This window comes from Pinus tabuliformis, chromosome Q (genome assembly GCF_031772625.1).
Source record: "Pinus tabuliformis cultivar Carrire ecotype Pingquan chromosome Q, CPIR1, whole genome shotgun sequence".
NCBI lineage: Eukaryota > Viridiplantae > Streptophyta > Pinopsida > Pinales > Pinaceae > Pinus > Pinus tabuliformis.
Genome location: NC_142296.1, coordinates 1209802396 through 1209824158, shown reverse-complemented (window position 1 = coordinate 1209824158; position 21763 = coordinate 1209802396). Strand labels below are relative to the sequence as shown.

Here is a 21763-nt window from a genome sequence, read left to right as displayed (position 1 = left end):
CATTGCCTCCTCGTACTTGTTGTTTTCAATCGGGTCAACTGGGATCGCTATCGTCTTCAAGGCGAAGTGCTTGAGACGATTCTTGTCTAGAACAGACAAGATTCTGGCCTTCCAGACTACGAAGTTTGAGGCTCCATCCAGTCTGTCCTGGTCTCTTACCCCGTTCACTGCCATTTTGCTACTTCTCTACTTCCCTTTTGGAAGTTTTCGATGTGACTCCCTCTGAGCCTCGATTTCCCTCCTGGAAACCCCTCTGCCAATGTCGAGATGCCCCCACTCCGATCGTTAGTGCAGCTGCACCACTGATCCGGATTTCTTGGCTAGAAATCCTCGGCAGCAACTCCCTCCTCCTTGGTCTTGCCCTGTTAGGTATTGTTCTGACCACAGTACCCCACCAGCTTCACTCCGCAACTTACCCACAACCTCCTATGCCTCAACAAACTGAAGGTTAGAGCTTCTAGGCTCTGCGCAATCCCGACACTAGCAAAATCCGCACCTCCTGGCCATGGGCGTCAATCCTTCCTGACTGAGAAAGATGATCGGGCATTGCGTAGGTCAGGTCTACTCCCTTCTGCCACCGCGCTGATCCTCCTCCCGACTCAAAACTTGATGATGCAGGCACTGCGTCACCCCTTCGTTGTTGCTTCTCTGCTAGGAACAGCTTTTGTCACTCGAGAAAGTTGTTTCTGTTGCTGTTGCTCTGTTCGGCCAATGCCCTCAGTTCTCTTGTGATCTGCAACCACGCTCTGATACCATGTTGGAATTTCTAAGACTAACTGTTAGAAACCCTTCATGTACTTTCTGATTTATTTCTGCCTACTTGTTCTGTTTAATTAACAAGTTATTTACCATGTAAACACTGAAAATAAATACAAGTACATGCTCAACACATACAGATCATCAACTAAAGGAAAAACAAGCACACAAGTGACACCGTTATTTTTGGACTAATGTCCCCGGAAAAACCCAATGCAGGAAAACCGGTGCAGCTATCTAAGGGTTTTATTATTAAGCAGCTTCAGAATACAATCTGGGTGCCAAACCAGCTCACCGAACAGAGAATGATCTTGGCAGTAGTACCTCTCAATTGGAGACAGATATTCCGGCTAAAACCCCAGATGAACAATCCCACAGCTCTCAACTCCAATTTGCCCCACAAAATCTCCAACATCTGCCTCTAGGGACTGCGTCAACCTATCTGGCCCAGCGTCACCCCAACTCGCCCTGTGTCAACCTCTAGAGGCACTGCGTCAGCCTCTAGAGCCTCTGCGTCACTCACGTTGGCTCTCTTTGGCACTACGCAACCCTTGGTTGCCTCTGTGTGGACCCTGACTGGCTCTGTGTGGCCTCTAGATGGCTCTGCGTCCCTCTCTCCTGGCTTCTGCACTGATGCTCCCGGTACCCTCTCTACCTCTCTGCTTTTGTATTCACTGCCCCTCAGCTACAACTCTGATCACTTCTTCGATTTCCTCAGCAAGCCCTAGTCCAGAAAATCGAATTCTTGATCAACTTGGTGTGTTCTCCAAGTGACCCTCAAGCCTCTTATATTTTTCTCGTTGACAATTTAACCACCGAGATTAAGTCCCTAATCAACGACTAAGATTAACTCTGGCTTGATTCATGATTTTTGGACCCTTCTAACATAGTTTTATATTAATTCACATTAATATTTTATTTTCCCTAAGTTTAGACTTAGGGACTCCATTAAAAATATTAATTATTTTAATATCTCCCAAACTGTTTAAAATTTGCTCAAACCATTTCTAGGTATTGGATATCTCATGTGCTTTAGCCTCTCCACCAATTTTCGTGGCTAGAGCACATCCAATGCTACCCCAAATCAACAGCAGTGGGTACGAGACAGAGAGGCAGAGATAGTGCCGGAAGACCAGCGCAGAGGTAGAGCGACAGACGTAGAAGCCAAAGGGAGCCACACAGAGGCTAGCAAAGACAGCGCAAAGGCCAGAAGGACCTGCGTCATCCACGCAGAGGTTGCAGGAGTGAAGCAAAGGGTCGTAGAGGCTGTGCAATGTCTCAGAGGGCTAACGCAGAGACAAGGAGGGCTGACACAGTGCTTCAGTTGTGCTGGAGAGGGTTTCGTGGGGCATTTTTTTCTGAATATCTGCTTCCGAATAGAGAGGTATTACTGCAAGATTATTTTCTTTGTCGGGTGAGCCAGTTTGGCACCCAGTTGTACTCAAGGAAAGACTACATAATAAAATAACCCTCAGAATTGTTGCACCAGTTTTCCCAAGTTGGGTTTTTCCGGGGAAGAGTTGTACAAAAATAAAGGTATCATTTATGTGTTTGCTATTTCTTTCAGTTGTTGATCTATAGATGGTTGAGACTGTATTGTGTTTATTTCGATATTTATATGTTTAGATAACTTGTTCATAATTAACAAGTAGGAGAAATAGACCAGAGAATATAGATAAGATTTCTAATGGGTAATACTTAGAAAATTCAACAGAGTCTAGCCAGAGGATTTTTCTGAAGAGGATCGAATTATGCCAACTTATCTATTTGTCAAATTTCCTTTCAAAATAAATTTGATGTATTTTCCCTCTCATTATTGTAAATAAGTAGTTGGTGTTTGTTGTGGAATTTGTCTACAAGCTTTGTGATTATCAGCACTAAAATTTATTTAAATTTATTAAATTTTCGGCAAAAATTATTGTGTTTTTTCTTAAGAAAAATCATAGAAAAATTTCTGGGAATTTAATTAAATAAATAAATGGAATATTACAATGGTATCAGAACTGGTTTTCCTGCCAACCTAAGGGGTTTTATTTGAGAAAAGTTGTAGCAAGAATTATTACTCTCAATAGAAAGGGTGGACGTGAAATTCTTGTGTGTTTTGAAGATTATAATAGAAACCTCACAAAGGTGATAGAGTAGGTTAGAACATGGGCATTATCAGAGGTGGCGAAGGGAAAAAGAAATTTCAGATTTGTAGATGAAGAAGTAGCAATGGAGACAAAAATATCAGCCTCACTAGCACAATTGTTGAACAAAATCCTAGCACCCATGTTACAGATGTAAGAGAAACAATGATTGAAGGTGAAAATCGTGATCAAATCTTCTAGGATGAATTGGGAGAAGGGGTAACTATGAAAGAGGAGCCAAATGCAGATATAACACCTTTGCACCTACAAACCAATTTGATGCAACCTGGGGAAATTCACTGAAAAATGGCATCCAACTCATACGATGTCACTTATTGGAGTCATGATGTCGCTCAGGAAGTTTTCAATATGAGGAAAATTCAGCATAAAAATATAGTTCAGTTTATTGGGCTTTGCACAAGGCTACCAGACATTGTCACTGAATATCCAGTTAAAACATACCTCTATCCACAGTACTGGGGTGCTTGTGACAAGACGAATGTATCTCAAACGTAGCATCAAGGGCACGCTAAAAATTTTAAAATTCAATACAGCAATGTTGTTAGTCTTTGGGTGCTTCCAAAGTCAACTCATACACTTGCGGCGGCCACACCTGATCCACCAATTCACAAAGGTCAAACATTTTAATCATATATTGTCTTGCAGGTTACAGCGGAAGAACTAGCATTGTCTAGACTCTACAGTCTCAATAAACAAAGAGTCGTTAAATCCCAATTATGGGTACTTTGTGGCAGAGCGTGGTCCCTTTCCAATTGCTAGCATAATGATTCCCAAGATAGTTGTCTCCAAGGTTTTGATGGATTACTATAATTATGAGACACAAAAAAACTCCATATTATGTTGTTGTTGGATACAGTGTTGAAGCAGCAATCGGTGATGGAAGAAACACATTGTTCAATCAAGAGGCACCCATGGTCACTTGGTTCTCATCCAAAGGCCTTGACATCATTAATAGCAACCAAGAAGCTGCATATGTCATGAAGCTTGATATTATTACACCTAACTATCTCATATGCTCTGCCTCGAGGCCCTACAAGGTCATTGATAACATCCTTAAACGATACAATTTTGCACTACTATATGGTACCAACATGGCAACCCCTCATATCACTGGAATTCTAGCACTAATAAAGCAACTAAACACATCATGGAGCCTAGCCATGATAGCTTCTACCATGATTGTTACAACATCAAGGACTAATAAGAAGGAAAAACCAATTATGGCCAACGGATTAAACATCAGCCATCTAACCCCAACTACACCAATCAACTATGGAGGTAGATTTATCAATGCTACATCGGCATCAAGGGCTTGTCTTCCAAGAAAATTTTGATGACTACTTGAGTTTTATGTGTTCATTAATGAATGTAAATACATAAGCGATTAAAGCAGCAACAGGGCATAACTGCACAATTATGTTGCAGTGGCATTCTAACCTAAACATCCTTCCATTATTGTGTCAAGGCTTATTGAATCCTACACAATGAAGAGGACTATGACAAATGTGGGGTAGACCATGGAATACTTTGAAGCGTCTGTGGTGAACTCGAGGAGGGTTGAGGTGATTGTTAGCTACTCTACTTCACCATATGAGGAAACAACTGTTAACACAACTTAGGTAAGAAGAATTTTAACTATGAGTCTTCCATTTAGAAACCATCATGGAGAGCAGATTGTCTTTGGGCCTACTGATAACTATTTATATTTCACGACGGGGGATGGTGGCATACCTGAATCATTGGATGATATGCCCAATCTGAAATCCTCAATTTGTCAAGTAATCCACTAGAGGGAACATTATGCAAAAGATGGTGCAACTAAAGGATCTGATGCAGTTGAATTTGAGCTTTAACCATCCGCGTAGTATGAGTCAAGGGTGATTTCAGCCTCGTCTTGACAAGTATTTTCCTACAACAACTGAGAATGTTGTGTCAATAGTTGATGAGGCTCATCGTGTAATGGGAAATTACTCTTATTGTGATGTCTTCGGTGAATTAATGAAAGAGCATGTGCAAATGCACATATTGGTTTTAACAACACTTGGATCAAAGCAAGCGGCCAACTAGACAGTCATGGATAGCCTTCACATTTCAACTCTGAAGCACCGCAATGAAAGTGATCCTAATACACTCAATTATAGTACCTTCGGCAAAAGCAGGGCCAAATGAGCCGCATGTGGCAAGCGCAGCCTGGTTTGAGGATGGCCTACCAGAGAAGCAAGGACTAGGAATATGGGAGCATGGAATTAAAGGTACTGATTTGCAAGGATTATTAAGTTCCAGAATTTTGTCTCACCCCAAGTTGTATTGTGTACAACTTAAGAATGGGCTACACTATGTGATTCTCCCCAACAAAGTTCCTCTTAATAGATTCGAGGTTCACAAGGAAATTCATGTTAGATCTTTCAATGAAAATGAAGATGAGCAAGGCATTGCCCATATGATTGAGCATGTTACTTTCCTTGGAAGTAGGAAATGTGAGACACTTCTTGGTACAGGAGCTTCGTCTAATGCATACACATATTTTCTTCATATTGTGTTTCATGACCATTCTCCTTTCATGAGAAAGGATTCAGATGGATCTTTGCTGCCATTTGTACTAGACGCCTTACATGAAATCCATTTCCAACCTAAATTTCTTTCATCACAAGTTGAGAAAGAGAGGCAAGTTGTTCTTTCAAAGCTTCAAATGATGAACACTATAGAATACCAGGTTGATTGCCAGTGGTTGCAACAACTACATTCAAAAAACAAACAAGGTAGAATGTTTATGATTGGATTGGACGAGCGGATAAAAAAATGGGATGTAGAGGCAATTAAAAACTTTCATGAGCGTTGGTACTTCCCTGCTAATGTGACACTATATAATGAGGGAGATATAGATAGTGTTCCAAAGGAGATTTAGATATTGTTATGTTGTCGCTTAGATTGTACAGGCACTGCGGAAATGGCTTAGGTCAAGGGTTGTCACTCTAATCCCCAACCTCTCCATTCTAGTTGTCCCCCAACAGTAGGCTATGGAGGATAGTCCCTATGGAAATGTGAAGACAAAGGACAAGTTGGCAACCAACGAGTCTGGGAGACACGATGGAGTGGCCTAGCTACTTGGTTAATTTAAGCAAGATTCAAGAATTAGATTAAATTCAAATTTGAGACCAATACCTTATGGAGCGAATTTCTTGTTTATTATCAATTAGATACCAAGTAACTGGATGGCCAACAGCTGCTTAGGTGCTTCACTAACTTATATGCTATGCAAATCCTAAGACCTAGATATGGTGCAAGAATCCAGGTTATTTTTAGTTATATGCCTATTCTAAGTATGACCTTCCTCTTAACTGTTTTGGAGCCAATCTTTAGAGTAGGCTGTGGGATGGAAGCCAACAAGAAGCAAGCAAAGGCTTGATTAACGATACCTCCCCCTATGTTCCAACCACCTGCTGCCTCTGACGCTGTAGAGACTCTGGCTCTAACGACTGCAAGGTCATCTGTTAACCACTAGAAAGGTGTTGAATCCCTCAAGCTAAATTGAGGAAGGGTGGCCATAAATGTAATGTCCCAAACGGGCATTTTCATTAAAATTTCATGTGGGTTTTAACTCTGCACAATTTCACCAAGAAACATAACCAAAGCATCGTAAATTGATAGAAACAATAGACCCAAAAATTATATGGCAATCTCAAAAAATACGTAGCATGGGGATAGTGAAAATGCGGCAACAATAACAAAATCCAGCTTTATTATATATAGAGAAATAGGTCCCAATACAAAAGTTGGAAACAACCCTCCAATATATGCTATAATGTTGATGTTGGCCTCCAAACTGAAACAAGACTATCAATCACTATACCTATGGATTCTGAATGAAACCACCAAGGGGGGAGATGGATTTTTGCCCAACTCTCACTGAATCACCCGAGGATTTCCGTCCTGGGGCTACTAAAGTAGAGAACTATGTTCTGAAACCTCTCACACAAAGACAATGCACAAATCCAAGATGTCCTTCAATGGCCTCTTCCTCTTCTTATATAGATCTGATGGACCACTCTAGAACCTCCTATTTTATTATTATTTTAATCATGGAGCACTTTTCCCTCTTTTATTTTAATTAAAATATTCTTTTTAATGTGGGAAAATGGTAAATTGGCCACCATGTCTCCTTATGTCACTGAAACTCACATCTAACCATCCCATCATGTAAATATTCTCATTTCGGTTCCAATGCGCTATTATACTAAGGTGTTATGTCAAGTATTCTTCCCGGAATGCCACTTTAAGCATAATTAATTGAGTTAGCCCCAATAATAACTCTGTTTTCTGAAAGTTGTCAGAATGCATGGGAATGAAAAGCAAACTGTGTGGATGATGGAATATACCAAGAGAATGCCATCGGACCTCAAAGAAACTCCTCAAAACACCTCATATCATTGAAATAGGCCGACGTGTCCTGAATCTGGCGAATCGGACATGATTCGTGCCAATTCGTGTCCGGAAATCGAGACACATCGTGTCCGATTAGTACATGATCGAATCCGGATCGTGTCCCAATCAGACACGATGTGTCCCGATTTCCAGACATGAATCCGGAAAAGGTGACCTGCACAGCATAAAAAAGGTGAGTTGTTCTTTTTATTCATTTTCTCTTCTCTCTTTTGTTGTGGGTTTGTTGTGAGGGGTTTGAAGCATAAGCAAAGGGTGTAAAAGCATTTTCAAAGAGATTCAAGCAATAGGTAAGTGCATTTCCTCTCTGTTTTTTTGCATTTGTATTACAGCAGTTTTCATATGCATTTCTTTTACAAATTTGTGCATTTTTTGTTTATTATTTTTACAGTATTCATGGCTCAATCAAGGGAAGCAAAGAAGGAGCAAAGGAAGGGGACGAATGTCCCCATTGGAGATGCCCCTCCTCCCCCAATTTCATCAGAGTTTGCTACAAGTATTCCCTCTATTACAAGTAATGTTGAGGGAAGACTTCCTCCTCAATGTAACATTGAGAAATATCCCTTGTGGAAATATGTCACAAGAGAGCAAGGGCCAAGCAACAAGGTGAAGGGAGGAGGCAATGTGAATTGGAGATGCAAATTTTGCCACAATACTTTCACGAGCACATATTTCCGTGTGAAAGGCCATTTGTTGGGTTTATCAAGTTGTGGAGTTGGAGCTTGTACAAAAGTTCCTTTACAAAAGAGGAAAGAAATGGAAAGAGAGTTCAATGTTGGTATGGCAAATGTGGCTGCAAAATCTAAAAAAACCAAGAATGATGACCCCCTTCCATTTTTGAGGAAAGGCAGCAACAAATTCCCATTTGAGAGTTCTAATGGGGGACAAACAGCGAAAAGAAAGGCAATTTCACTTGGTCCAATGGACAAGATTTTTCAAAAGGAGAAACGGGAAGAGCTTGATTTCACCGTTGCCTTTTTTTCTCTTAAAAATTCATATCCTTTAATGTTGCACGCTCACCTCTATTTATTAAGATGTGCTAAGCTCTAACTCAAGGGTTTCCATCAGCGTATGTGCCTCCTATTTCAAAGAAGCTTAGAACCACATTGTTGACGAAGGCAAGAAAAGAGGTGCAAAAAATGCTTGAGCCTATTAAAGTATCATGGCCAACATCTGGGGTTAGCATTGTTTCTGATGGATGGACAGATCCAACATGGCACCCACTCATCAACTTCATGGTGTCTTCCTTGAATGGTCCAGTTTTCTTGAAAGCAGTGGATACACTTGGAGAATACAAGGATGCACAATATATGGGTGAGTTGTTTATTAAAGTTATTGAAGATGTAGGTGTTGATTCTTGTGTGCAAATCATTACAGATAATGCACCTGTTTGCAAGGTTGTTGGCATGATTGTGGAAGCTAAATATCCACAACTATTTTGGATATCTTGCGTTGTCCATTCATTGAACTTAGCACTGAAATCCATTGCTTCTTATGTGCTTTGGATTGGTAACATTATTGAGGATGCACGACATATCTGTAACTTTGTACAAAATCATACAAATGCCCTCACTATCTACAAGGAGTACAACAATCTATCATTGTTGAAGATTGCAGATACATGGTTTGCCTCTTCATTCATCATGTTGAAGAGGTTGAGGGAGGTCAAGACCACTCTTAGGGCCATGGTTATTTTAGAGTTTTGGTCTTTTTGGTGAAAGACAGATCAAGTAGCCTCTAAAAGAGTGAAGGACACAGTGCTAAATGATGCTTCGTGGGATAGGGTAGGTCTACTTATTCAGATCATGGACCCTATCATTTCTTTGCTTCGATTTGCAGATACAAACCAACCCATCCTAGGAGAGGTTTATGAGGGATGCGATTCCATGATTGAGTCTATGAGGAGCATTGTTTTACAGAGTGAATGCCCCAAGTATGAGACATCACCAGAGGCCTTCTTCACCACTATACAGGATATTCTTGTCAGCAGATGGGACAAGAATTGCACACCTTTACATTGTTTGGCTCACTCATTGAACCCAAAATACTACAACCATGAGTCGTTGAATGGTGGACCTTCCCGCAAATTCCCTCCTCACATGGATGGTGAAATCTCACAGGGGAGGAAAGATGCATTCAGGCGGGTTTTTCAAGATAGAGCATGCTTGATGAGGTGGAGGATGCCTTTGCATAGTTTTCCACTAGCACTGGTCAATTTGCAGGATATGATCTGATTAGAGACAGGGGAGCTAAGAAGCCCTATTCTTGGTGGGCAAATCATGGGGCAACAAGCCCTCCTATACAACAATTAGCCATGAGGCTCCTCTCTCAGGTGACTTCATCCTCTTGTTGCGAGAGGAATTGGTGCACATATGGGAATTTGTATAGTGTGAAGAAGAGCAGGGTTGAGCAGTACAAGGCAGAGACAATGGTGTATGTGCACACCAACCTTCGTCTCTTTTATAGGCAAAGGAAAGAGTGGTTGAAGGGAAAGACAAAGATATGGGATGTCTTTCCTGATGATATGGATTTGCGCAGCATTGTTGAGTTGGCATTGGCCAACATGGATCTCAATGATCTAGTGCTAAAGCCTGTTAGATTTGATAATGGTGATACTGTAGAGGGGTCATCCTCCACACCAACAGATGAAGAGATGACTTTGGATACAGGGGAGGAGGATGCAACAGAGGAGAGCAGTGGTAACCATGATGACGAGGATAGTGATGTTGATTTTGATGATGACTACGAGGATTGATGACTCATGAGTCATGAGCTACCTACTGCCTTGAGGCTTGTATACTTGTAGTTGTTTTGTATTTTCTATTTCTATTTGCCATTGGCATTGCACTACCTATGTTTATAATGACTTAATGAGAAAACTACAGTTGTCAATGTCTTTATCTTACTATCTTGTCTTTCTCCTATTGGATCATTGATGAATTGAATATGTATTATGAATTCAGAATTTATCATTTATCATTTATCATTTATGTGACATGTCATAAATTACAATTGTATTTGAATTTTGTATGTACTATGCATGCCATAATGTTACTAACTTACTTTGTAAACAGTAAAACTTACATCTAGATGAAGATCTATGTTTGAAATCAATGAATTTGTATCATGAAAGAGAATTTGTGTAAGAAATATCTAATTTTTAATATATAATTTGTATCATGAAAGAGAATTTGTGTAAGAAATATCTAATTTTTAATATATATATATATATCATATCCGAACGTGTCCTATTCCAAAGGGTCAACGTGTCCAAATCCATGTATCCGTTGAATCTCGAATCCACGTGTCAAGTGACTTAGACCTGCACTTGTGACCTGTCTGCCCCCAACTCTGAAAGTCCATCCTAACCATGTCATAAGGAACACCAAAAAAAGGAACATTACAAATCCTCCTGCCCCAAGATTGCTTGCCCTCAAGCAATCCATTCCTGTCAACCATTCTGGTGGCCCAACGCAACTGGGACCCAATCCCTGAATCCCATACGAACCACTGGGTGATGCTCTGCGTCTGTGTCAACCCATCATTAATGGACCCCTCAATGCCCAGATCCCAAATTGATCTCTGACTGTACTTGTCATCAACCAATCCTCCTGGATCCCAATGCCACCATGGCCAATCATCACCCAAGTCCCATGGCTCAAAATGTGCTTTGTCTCCATCTATAGTTGTTGCTCCATAAAGCGAATACCAACTCGTCAACTCTCTCCAATCCTGCCTCTAGCATAGGACGAGGTCAACCCCACTCTGATAATGTTGGGCTAGTGCTACTGAAATACTGATGAGTTGTCAATCCACATCCCACTGCCCACTGAAACATATAGTAACTGTGAAAATTTATAAACAGAAATCCAACTACAGTGATTAATATTATTTCTTCTACTTATTATCTCAGAAATAAGTTATTCACAACGTTCTTACAGCAAATATCGAAATATATTCTACTGCAGCCTTCACAATTAAAATATTGCAGAAAGTAAATGCAAAGAAAAATACTGGCACAAATACAATTACAATGACTCAATTATTTTTGGACAATTTTCCCTGGAAAAACCCATTGTGGGAAAAGCAGTGCAGCAGATAAGGGTTTCTTTATTATTCTTCAGCAAAATCTCATGTACAAGTTACAACCAACAAAACAAAAGTGAGAAAATTTACAGACGCTTCTTGACAAATCTCTGATCCAGGTGAAGTACTCCTCTTCCCTCTGAATCCTTCTGCGTCCCTCTACATCAATTTCCCCACGTTGGCCCAACGTCTAGCTTCCCACACAGTCCCAGCGTCAACCTGTCTCAACGCTGCCTCTTTCGGCATCAACCTGCTTCTTCGGTGTCTCTCCCTGTTCTGCATCTTGTTGTCTTATAGTCTTGAATGATGTTGATGCCCTCTCTTCCTTTCTCACCTGCAACTCTCCCTCTCATTCAATTTTCTCCTGCCGAACTTCGACTGGTGAGAAAATCGATCTTACTTGGGTAACTGAGTATCTGCCTCTGTTATGTTCTCCAAGTGCCCAACAAGCCTCCTCTTATAATCCTCTCGTTAATCAATCAACAGCCTAGATTAGATCCTAATCAATGGCTAGGATCATAGTGACTTGATCTCTGCCTTCTTCTAGAAGTTTCACCCACAGTTTAGATTAATACCCATTAATTATTTAATTTCCTAAGTTTAAAATTAGGGTCCCATTAAAAATAATAAATTATTTTAATAAAATTGTCTCCGGGTGGAATTTCCCAAAACGAGTTTTGGGTATTGGAGAATGCATGCGTCTAAGCCTCCCTACAAAATTTGAGACTCGGAGCACATTCGTTGCTACCAGAAATCAACACTACCTCTTAGCGAGGAATGTGCTCTAGTAATGCAACCTGTTGAAGCATCGCCTTGTTCTGTAACATCTCCCTCTACACTTGCTGATGTCTGACATCGAGCCCACCAACTACTGCGCAAATTCTGCATCTGTATTGTTGCTGACCCTGCCACTTGTCAACACTGCATCCGTACTACAACTTCCTCTGCCACTGTAACTAAGAAATCACATGTTTCTGCCACTGAAACAGATTCTCTACCATACCCATATGCTCTCTGAACTGAATGAACTTAGCTCTTCCAAGAGCCTTTGTGAGTAAGTCTGCTACCTGATCTCCTGTGGGGACATATTGTAGCTATACTGCCCCACGCTGAACACAGTCTCTGATAAAGTGACACATGATATCAATGTGTTTCGACTAATGAAATACTGGATTCTCAGAGAGTTTGATACAACTTTGATTATCACAGTAAACCCTGGTCGCTTCCATCCTTTTTTAGAACAAGCTCACAAGCAGTTTTCTGAGCCATATAGCTTCGCACGTAGTTGTGCTTGCTGACATATATTCTACTTTTGCTGAGCTCAGAGCTACGATTTCTGCTTCCTGGTAGACCAAGATATCATCCCTGATCCAACATTGAAGCAGTACCCCAAGGTACTTTTTTGGTCTACTGAACTACCTACCCAATCTGCATCTGTGAACCTATTCAATCTGACGTCCTCCCCTCGGGAGTATTTCAACCCATATCCGACAGTTCCATGCACATACCTAAGAATGTGTCTAGTTGTCGCCCAATGCACCCTTTTTGGTTCCAGCATGAACTGACTATGAGTGTTGACAGAAAAGCAAATGTCTAGCCTAGTGTTGACTAGATACATGAGCAACCCAATGAGCTGCCTATACAAGGTGGTGTCCACTTCCTCGTCTCCTGATGCATCGATTTTCTTCCAGTTGGTGATCATGGGAGTAGCCATGGGTCGACAATCCTGCATTCTGAATCTCTTCAAAATCTCTGTAGCATATCTTCCTTGTCCAAGGAAGATCTCTCCATTCCTCTGCCAAAATTCCAACCCTAGAAAATAATGCATCAACCCCATGTCCTTCATGTCGAATTCAGCTTTAAGATTCTTCTTGCAATCCCGTATGAGCTTGGATGACCCTGTTAGGAACAAGTCATCTACATATAATACCAGAATAAGTGGCTCATTCTCTACCATCAAGTAGTAGAGATTGGGATCAGCATCACTTTTGACAAATCCCAACTGCTGCAAGTAACTATTAATCCGACCATACCATGCTTTGGGTGCTTGCTTGAACCCATACTGGGCTTTCTTTAATCTGCAAACATGAGATCTCTTCTCATGAGTTTCGAAGCCTTAGGGTTGTTCTATATATACCTCCTCTTCTATCACCCCGTTCAAGAATGTTGTCTTGACATCCACCTGTTCAAAACCTTGCTTGTCAGCTGCATTTGTAGCCCTTTACTTTAATACCTGCCAGTGTGGACTTGATAGCATGCTAGCCAATAACTCTCTTACCTTCAAAAGGCGCCTGAAGATGAGGTAATAGCTAGCAAATCTAGTCTTCACAATCTTCAACAGCTCCAATCTTGAGTGACTGCAGAAAAGCCCATGGGTATTGCTATGATTTGTAATAAATTTTATCATTTGTTTGCCTCTCTTGTACAAATTACCAATCCATTTGTATTGTTGGTTTTTGTTCTTAATAATATCATGCATCAAAAGGTTCACTGTGCGAACCAAACACCAAAACCAAAATATGTTGGGGTATTTATCCTCAATAATTGCTCCCGCTACCTTACAATTAGCTCCATTATCAGTGATGACTTGGATGACATTGTATGGCCCAAAACGTTCAATTGTTTCAAGTAATGGATCTGTAATGTTGATGCCGATCTTGAACTTGTCTGAGTAATCGTATGCTGAAAGAAAGATAGCACCACTAACAGACACACCAAGAACACTTATCAATGGCTTGCCTTTTACATTTGTCCATCCATCAGATACAATGGACACCCCATGCTCAATCCAAGAATTTGTCATTTTACTCAAAGAATGTGATATTTTTGCTTTTTCATGATCAAGTCCAATGGTTCTAGCCTTGTCATACCTAGGGCTCTTGTATCCTTTAGGGGCATCATTTATGGCAGAAACCATTTCATGCCAATAAGGTGAGCGAAGAAAATTGAATGGTATCCCACATGCATAGAGAAACCGGTAAACTTTTGAATCCACATCATTCCTACACCCTTCATCAAGGAAACCTGATATGGTTCTACATCTTAAAGAGATGTTTGGTGACCTTGTGCCTCCATATCCACTACCATGGGAAAATGTTGAAGGAGTTCTTTGTGCATGTGATTGTGAGCTTGGTTCAAAGAAACCAATTCATTTTTCAGATTTGTATTGGGCTTCCTCCTCTTCCCTTATGTATTTGGCTCTCTCTGTCGCTGACACACCTGCACAAGTTTTGGTTCCTATTTGTTTATCTCCATCCCATGGCCTTTTCCCATAGAGATGCTTTCTGGCATGGGTGTATGAACCTGTGTAATTATTGTTGCAATGGGGGTAGTGAAATTTAGTGGTTCCACCCCCTTTCCCTGCTTTAGGCCTAGTAACATATTTCCACAATGGGGTTTGGTCTTGTTTAGTTTCTTGAGCTGAATCATGTTCACTCTCCTCCAGCTCCTCCTCACCAAGGTACTTCTCTCAGGGTTTTTCATCAAATCCACTATAACCCACTTCTTCATCCCCTTCTTCATGTTTAACCCTCATTTTCTACTCTCCAACACCATAATAACCAAAAAAGGAACCAAGAAGAAGAAAATGCCAAGCAATATAACCATGATGTTTGAAATTTGAAGTTTTGAATCTGCAAAAAAATGGAATGGGAAATAGAGAATTTTATTTATTTATTTATTTAACAATGAACATATTAAAAAAAAACAAAAAATATTGCTAGATTAGAGTGTAGATCCTACCTCTTTGACCTCCAATCACAAGCTCCAATCTCCCCTTGCAAGCTCTTCAAACTCCTCCAAGCTCCTCTCCTTGCTTCAAACTCTCTCCAAGCTCTCTTGCTCTCTCTCCAAATTCTCTTGCTCTCTCAATGAGATGAAGTGAATAATGGGAGGGGAGAGGGTCTATTTATTCCCCCCCTCTTCCCTCTCTCCCTTTTTCCCTCCTTTTTCCCTCTCTCCTAAGTCATCATCGCCTCTCTCTCGGCCGCGTGGGCGTCTCTTTCCACTGGTCGAGAGCGACTTTTCCAACTGGGGAGCAGTCGGGAGCGATCGCTCCCCGACCGCTCCCCAATTGGAAAAGTCGCTCCCAAAGCGGTGAGAGCAACACTCCCGACCTCGATCCCAAAAAAACCAGGGAGCATTTTTTTGGGTCGAGAGCGTGCTCCTCCTTACCGGAGCGCAGATTGGAAGCGAGATCGAAGAGGGGGGCACTCTCCCACAACCCCGAAATTAACAATTAGAAAAATAATTTCCATAAATGAAATTTTCACAATTACCTCAGGCTGAATGATGGTATAACACTTCTTCTATATTGCAGCAAAAATGACCCCATTTATGGCACTTTATGGATATCATCCACCGTCCATCACATCATATTTAAGAGAAAATTCTAAGGTTCAAGCAATGGAAGATCAAATCAAACATCGACAACAAGTTCTCCAACTCTTACAGGATAACCTCACTCAGGCGCAGAATCGAATGAAACAATAGGTAGATCAGCATCGCAGTGAAAGAAGTTTTGATGTAGGCGACTGGGTACTTTTACGACTACAACCATACAAACAAATGCCCCTCAAGCAAGCTAAGAAGGATAATAAATTATCACCCAAGTACTATGGTCCTTACAAGGTGTTGCAAAAGATTGGTACTATGGCATACAAATTGGAGCTGTCTACATCTTCCCAAGTACACCCAATTTTCCATGTTTCATGCTTAAAGAAGGTTATTGGTGACAAGCTCCCAATTCAAACAGTGTTACCAGAACTGGACGAAAAAGGAAAAATCATAATGGAGCTTGAAGCAGTCACATAAAAAAGAACCCGACAACTACGGAACTGATCAATTTCAGAGTATCTCATTAAATGGAAGAACTTACTCGCTGAAAATTCCACATGGGAGGAGGAGAATTTTAAACAGAAGCATCGAGAACTACTCAAGCGTTGAGGACAACATTTTTTTTGAAGGAGAGAAGCATGTTAGGTCCATGTAATATTAGTATAGACCCCTTATTGTTATTGTTAGTGTAGCCCCCTTAATGTTACTGTTAGTGTAGCTCCATATTGTTATTGTTGTGCCCAAGTAGCCCCCATATTGTTATTGTTGTGCCTCGTAGAAGCTCACTATTGTTAGTGTTGTGCCCTTACATTATTATTGTTATGTAGGCTCTAATTATATTGTGACCCCTTAGACTCCTATATATACCAAGGAGGTCTTATCAATTGTATCATTCAAGAAGCGTTCATTTATGTGTTGTAAAGGAGGTTGCCCCTTCGAAGAGGCTAATTTTCAAGTCGTTGACCTATCTTTTCTTTTCTTTTGTGATATGGTTGCATAACAAACGAATTTGCAAGTATAACAAATGTCACTCATATCAATCATGTTGTAGCAAGTACAAACATGGAAGCCCAAGATGGAATGCCCACGATACAAGTACCACTCTCCCAATCCTCCATACATTATTATATAGCACTACTAGCTTGGTCATGGTGGTAAAACCACCAAACCATTAAACTCAACATTGTAATATAACATTGGTCACATGTTACTTAATAAATATACTTGCATCTCATACACAAAATATTTTATTTGTTCATGCTATAATCTAACAAGAAGGAAAGAACAAAAGAAGTCAGCAACAGAAATAGACAACGTGACAATAAATGGGACATCAAAATATGCAAAGACAATGAAGGTGAGGTAGATGAGAGGACACATTGAAGAAGAAAATTACTGCAACAATGGATAAGGCACTTAACACAAACAGATAAGATACTCCATGAATATATTATTCTTTACTTGTTTATAGTAAATCTAGATAATCATGCTTCTCTTACATGTAAAATGATATTGAAAAATATCTATAGAATCTCCCTCACTTACTTGGCAGAATGAAACAAGTTGCTTTGGTTCTTTATCGCCGCAAACATCGACCCATTTCAAAAAGTCTGCTTGCCAAAGCTATTCAACAAAGATAACATATTCGAATTAGAAAACTCAACAATTGAAAGTACTTTTCCCTTAACAGTCCTCCCAAAGAACAAGAAACAAACCTTGATAATAAATCATTGCCTGTTTTGACTTATTCCGTAAAAAATATATTAACATTCAAGCAAAAATTGTGACTTGTTAATTCAATCTCAATTTTCTAAGTTCTACAAATTTTGAGATCACTAATACGACGTTTATACTTCTTATAAAAATGTAGTTTGCTTCAAGGAAATATATTGCACAAATTGGATAAGCAAGATAGTTTATGTTGAAGGAATCTTTCTCAGAAGGAATGACCGCATGATACTTACAAAACTATTGAGATAAAGAATCACAGGAATGCCAAACTAAATATGGTACAAATAAAACTTCGATAACGAACAACCACATACCATACAGAAATATTAGCAATTACAAAAATGTTTAGTCAATAACTGATGGATGAGGTAAACATAATAATTAAAGAATGATCATTTCACCCGGTTCTTTTGAGCAATAAATATTCCATTTGAAGTGTTGCCACCTGAAAAATGCATGGCTTATTTTTCCAATGGGATTTCTTCTCTCACCAGCACATCAAATCCTTGGATTTCAGTGACCATTACAAGTTGCAAGAAGAAAACTTGGAAGCTATGCACCTTGTTCTATCTTGCCTAACCCACAGGATCTCCACTTAATCAACATGTATTATGGCGCCTATGTTCTTGGGATATTAAAGAATACTGCTAATCTCAATAGATATTCATAAAAATACTTCCCAAATAATTTTATTGGACCCACCATCCAACGCATCTTTAAAAAAAATAACCCTACTTCTAATAGATATCCCCTATTTCTCACAAACACCCCTTTTTATACCCCACAATAACTATAAACCCCTACTATTTAATCATTTCTTGATTTGTGCAAATTGTCTCTTACTATGCCCTTTTAGGCGAGAAATTTCTTCGTCTTTATTAACAATAACCTTGTTAAATTATTTTCAGCAATCCTACAATTTTTAGATCGACCAATTTTTAGGGCGCCACTAAGCATGATCTCATTATAGCATCCTACAACATTATCTTCTTCCTCCTATAAGAGTATCAAAAATGTTTTCTTCAAGTTTAAGATAAACATACCCAGTATTTCTAGCCAAGAGAATTATGTCAACATCTCCATCAAACATAGTTGTAACACTGAATTTGGATATGGATATATAGCTATCAATTGTTACTTGTAAGTCCTTAATTTTATATTGCTTTTAACCAAAAGAGTTATTTTTTTAATTATATAATATATATGGCTCTAAAATTAATAATTGATTCGACAAATCAACATTAATGTAATTTTCATTATGATTCACCGTTATTTTTTCTTGAATATTCCCTTTGAATGTTAATAATCCTATGCACAAGGTAAGAAGGCCTTTACGAAAATCCCACCCTTCTTTTTCTTTTCTTAAAATGCATTTTGTACTTTATACACTTCTAATACCAACAATCACATTTTCACTTTTTAAAAGTAACTTCTTTTCTTTTATTAAAGTCAATTTTAAAATCCTTTTTCCTTCTTTACAAACTTCAAATACCCCTTTATATTTCTTGATTTCACTAAGCAATATTAGGGGCATAAATAGTTTTCAATGTCCCACTAAATAATAATAGAGCTTCGACAGTTTTTAACGTTGACTTTTCTACAACTAATAATAGATTCGGTGGGACTTCAGGATTGCAATAGCTCGAATGTCTTGAAATAAAGCTTAACCAAATTTTAATCTGGTAAACCACAATATATGGGTTATGAAGGGTCACCCTTTGCGCATACGCTAGTGTCTTTGCGTCACCCTCTATGCAATGACTGCGTAGTGCTCTAGTGAACTGCGTCTCTTGTCATGCTGTCTCTTTCGGAATTCGTCCTGCACTTCCTTGACCACTGTTGATGCCCTCTCTCTCTCTCTCCTGCAACCCACTCTCTGGGTCTATCTCCTTTACTGAACTTCAGCCACTGAGAAAATTGATCTGCCTAGGCAACTGAGTAAACGCTGGTGTGTTTTTTTCAAGCCCCATCAAGTTTCTTCTTATAATCTCTTGTTGAGACATCAATGACCAAGATTAAAACATAATCGATGGCTAACATTAACGAGAACTTGATGCATGTCTTTTTCTAGAAGATACTCACCATGACTTAATTAATACCCTTTAATTAATCATATTCCCTAAGTTTTAGACTCAGGAAACATTAAAATTTGATTAATTATTTTAATTAAGTTGTCTCTAGGAGGAATTTCCATAAACGATTTCTAGGTTTTGGAGAATACATGTATTCTAGCCTTTCCACCAAATTTTGTGACTAGAACACATCTGATGCTACAAAAATTAATAGTCATGCCATTTGGGTTGTCCAATGCACGCAGTACCTTTATGAAATTGATGAATGAGGTGTTAAAGGAGTTCATAGGGAAGTTTGTAATTGATATGAAACCGGATTCGTCCAAACCCCTGGACGAATCCCGAATCGGACGAATCGGACACGATTCTGTCCTGACACGTGTCATGTTGCAAGGACTCATCGTGTCATATTCTGGTACGTCGTGTCCTGGGCGTGTTCAAAAAATGAATAACGTGTCACGATTTTGGAATCGAGTCCTGGTTTCGGATTCGTTTTTCGGGCTGCTGCTAGGTTTAAATTCGCTGTTGTCATTCCCATTTGACCGCATTTGCAAAGGAAACAGCGATTTGGAGCGATTTGCAAACCGTAACTTCATTACATCATTGCAGCGAGGAGCGGCGGACCGCATTGCAGGTTAGTTTGCTGAGCTGTTGTGCGATGCTACTGTTAATAGATGTAATGACTTGTAAGTTTTAACTGTACAGTGTATTCCTATTGCTATAACTTTATAAGTGTATAGAACGGAACCCTTATCACGCCTGCCACTGTAATACGAACTGTAGAGGGATCCAAATTCCCTACTTATCCAAACTCTGTCTTGAGTTCTGTTCACGTGCAATGGCCGGCATCAAAAGGTGGATTTAAGTATATATTCACGTGCAATGTCACTGTGCGATCCTTAGAGTGAATCACTGTAATGGTCCTCAGAGCTAGGCACTGTAATGATGTCACATAGTCAATTTTTTTGTTACAGCCGTGACTTGAAGTTGATACTAATCAAAGGGTACTGTGAAGGTTTAAGAAGGAAAGAAGCATTACTTTGTAGATCCAAGAGGCTAGATTAATAGCCCTTTTAAGACCAAATCCCTTGATGAAAGGATCAAAGACCTGGGCATAAATACTATGATCTGAAACCTCTATTGGAAAAAGATCTGAATTCGCTGTGCTATCTCAGAAATCCAAATTCTGTGCACTTCTGTGGATGACCAAATTTACAAGTCAAAGTGTGTTTCAATAGGAAGATCCTGAAGTTACAAGGAGACTCCCTCAATGTTCTGAGGATAAGTGTGCATCTACAAAAGAAGCTGAGAACCTGTGCATAGAAAAGGACCCATATTTGGAGTTAATTCACAGTTCTATATCTATCCTAAACAGTTGTATAAAAGCCAAGATATCTGAGACAAATGTTGGCAGTCCTGTAACATATATACATACATTACAAGCTTGAACAGTCACGTTTGAACTTGGTATGTAATTCACATGCGTTTTTTAGGCAGTGTAAGTATCACTGTGGGTACCTGGCACATATCTGAGACAGTGAGACCTATGCGTTGAACTGTCAAGAAATGTGATTCAAATTTTCAATGATGTACCTGTCCGTGGATCAGCAGTAGCACATTCAAGACTTTGAAGACCTAGTGTGAAGCCTACAAATTATGTGAATTCAACGAATAAGTAACTTCTGCACACAATCTCAATTCTGCACCAGACTTATATTCACTACAAGTTCTGCTCTTGACTACAAAAATACTTAGACCTTGGCCTGTCCTGGCAGTGTAGAACACTGTCTTTTATAACACTCAGACCTTGGCCTGTCCTGGCAGTGTAGAACACTGTCTTTAATTTTTTATACAGCAACATAGAATACATTATACAGCCAGTGAGCCACTGCTATACACTATAAAATGAACTTGATTCTTGTTCATTTCTTTTGTTGTTTGCATTTTTAAATTTTTACAGCAGTTTGACTGTTTGTTCATTTTTTTTACAGGTTGAGGTAACATGGCTCAATCAACGGCAGGGGCAGCAAGGAAGGGCAAGAATGTCATGGGTAGAGATGCTCTTCCTCCCCCAATATCATCAGAGTCTGCTGCAAGTAATCTTGAGGGAAGAGGAGTTAAAGACAATGAAAAATATCCATTGTGGAAATATGTCGCAAGAGAGGATGGGTCAAACAGCAAGGGAAAGGGAGG

The 21763-nt window shown here is 39.7% G+C and overlaps 1 protein-coding gene across 3 annotated transcripts in view; it reads right to left on the bottom strand.

Annotated features, from left to right (window-relative positions):
• Nucleotides 1-21763, bottom strand: part of LOC149224132 (uncharacterized) — a 370062-nt gene that overhangs the window by 234819 nt on the left and 113480 nt on the right. For all 3 annotated transcript variants that reach the window (XR_016249501.1, XR_016249502.1, XM_089386010.1), the window contains exon 19: nucleotides 17313-17390. Coding sequence is in view for 1 of the 3 variants with exons in the window: in XM_089386010.1 (XP_089242136.1) it covers nucleotides 17313-17390 (78 nt within the window). In the remaining 2 variants the exon portion in view is untranslated. The remainder of the gene's footprint in view (nucleotides 1-17312; nucleotides 17391-21763) is intronic.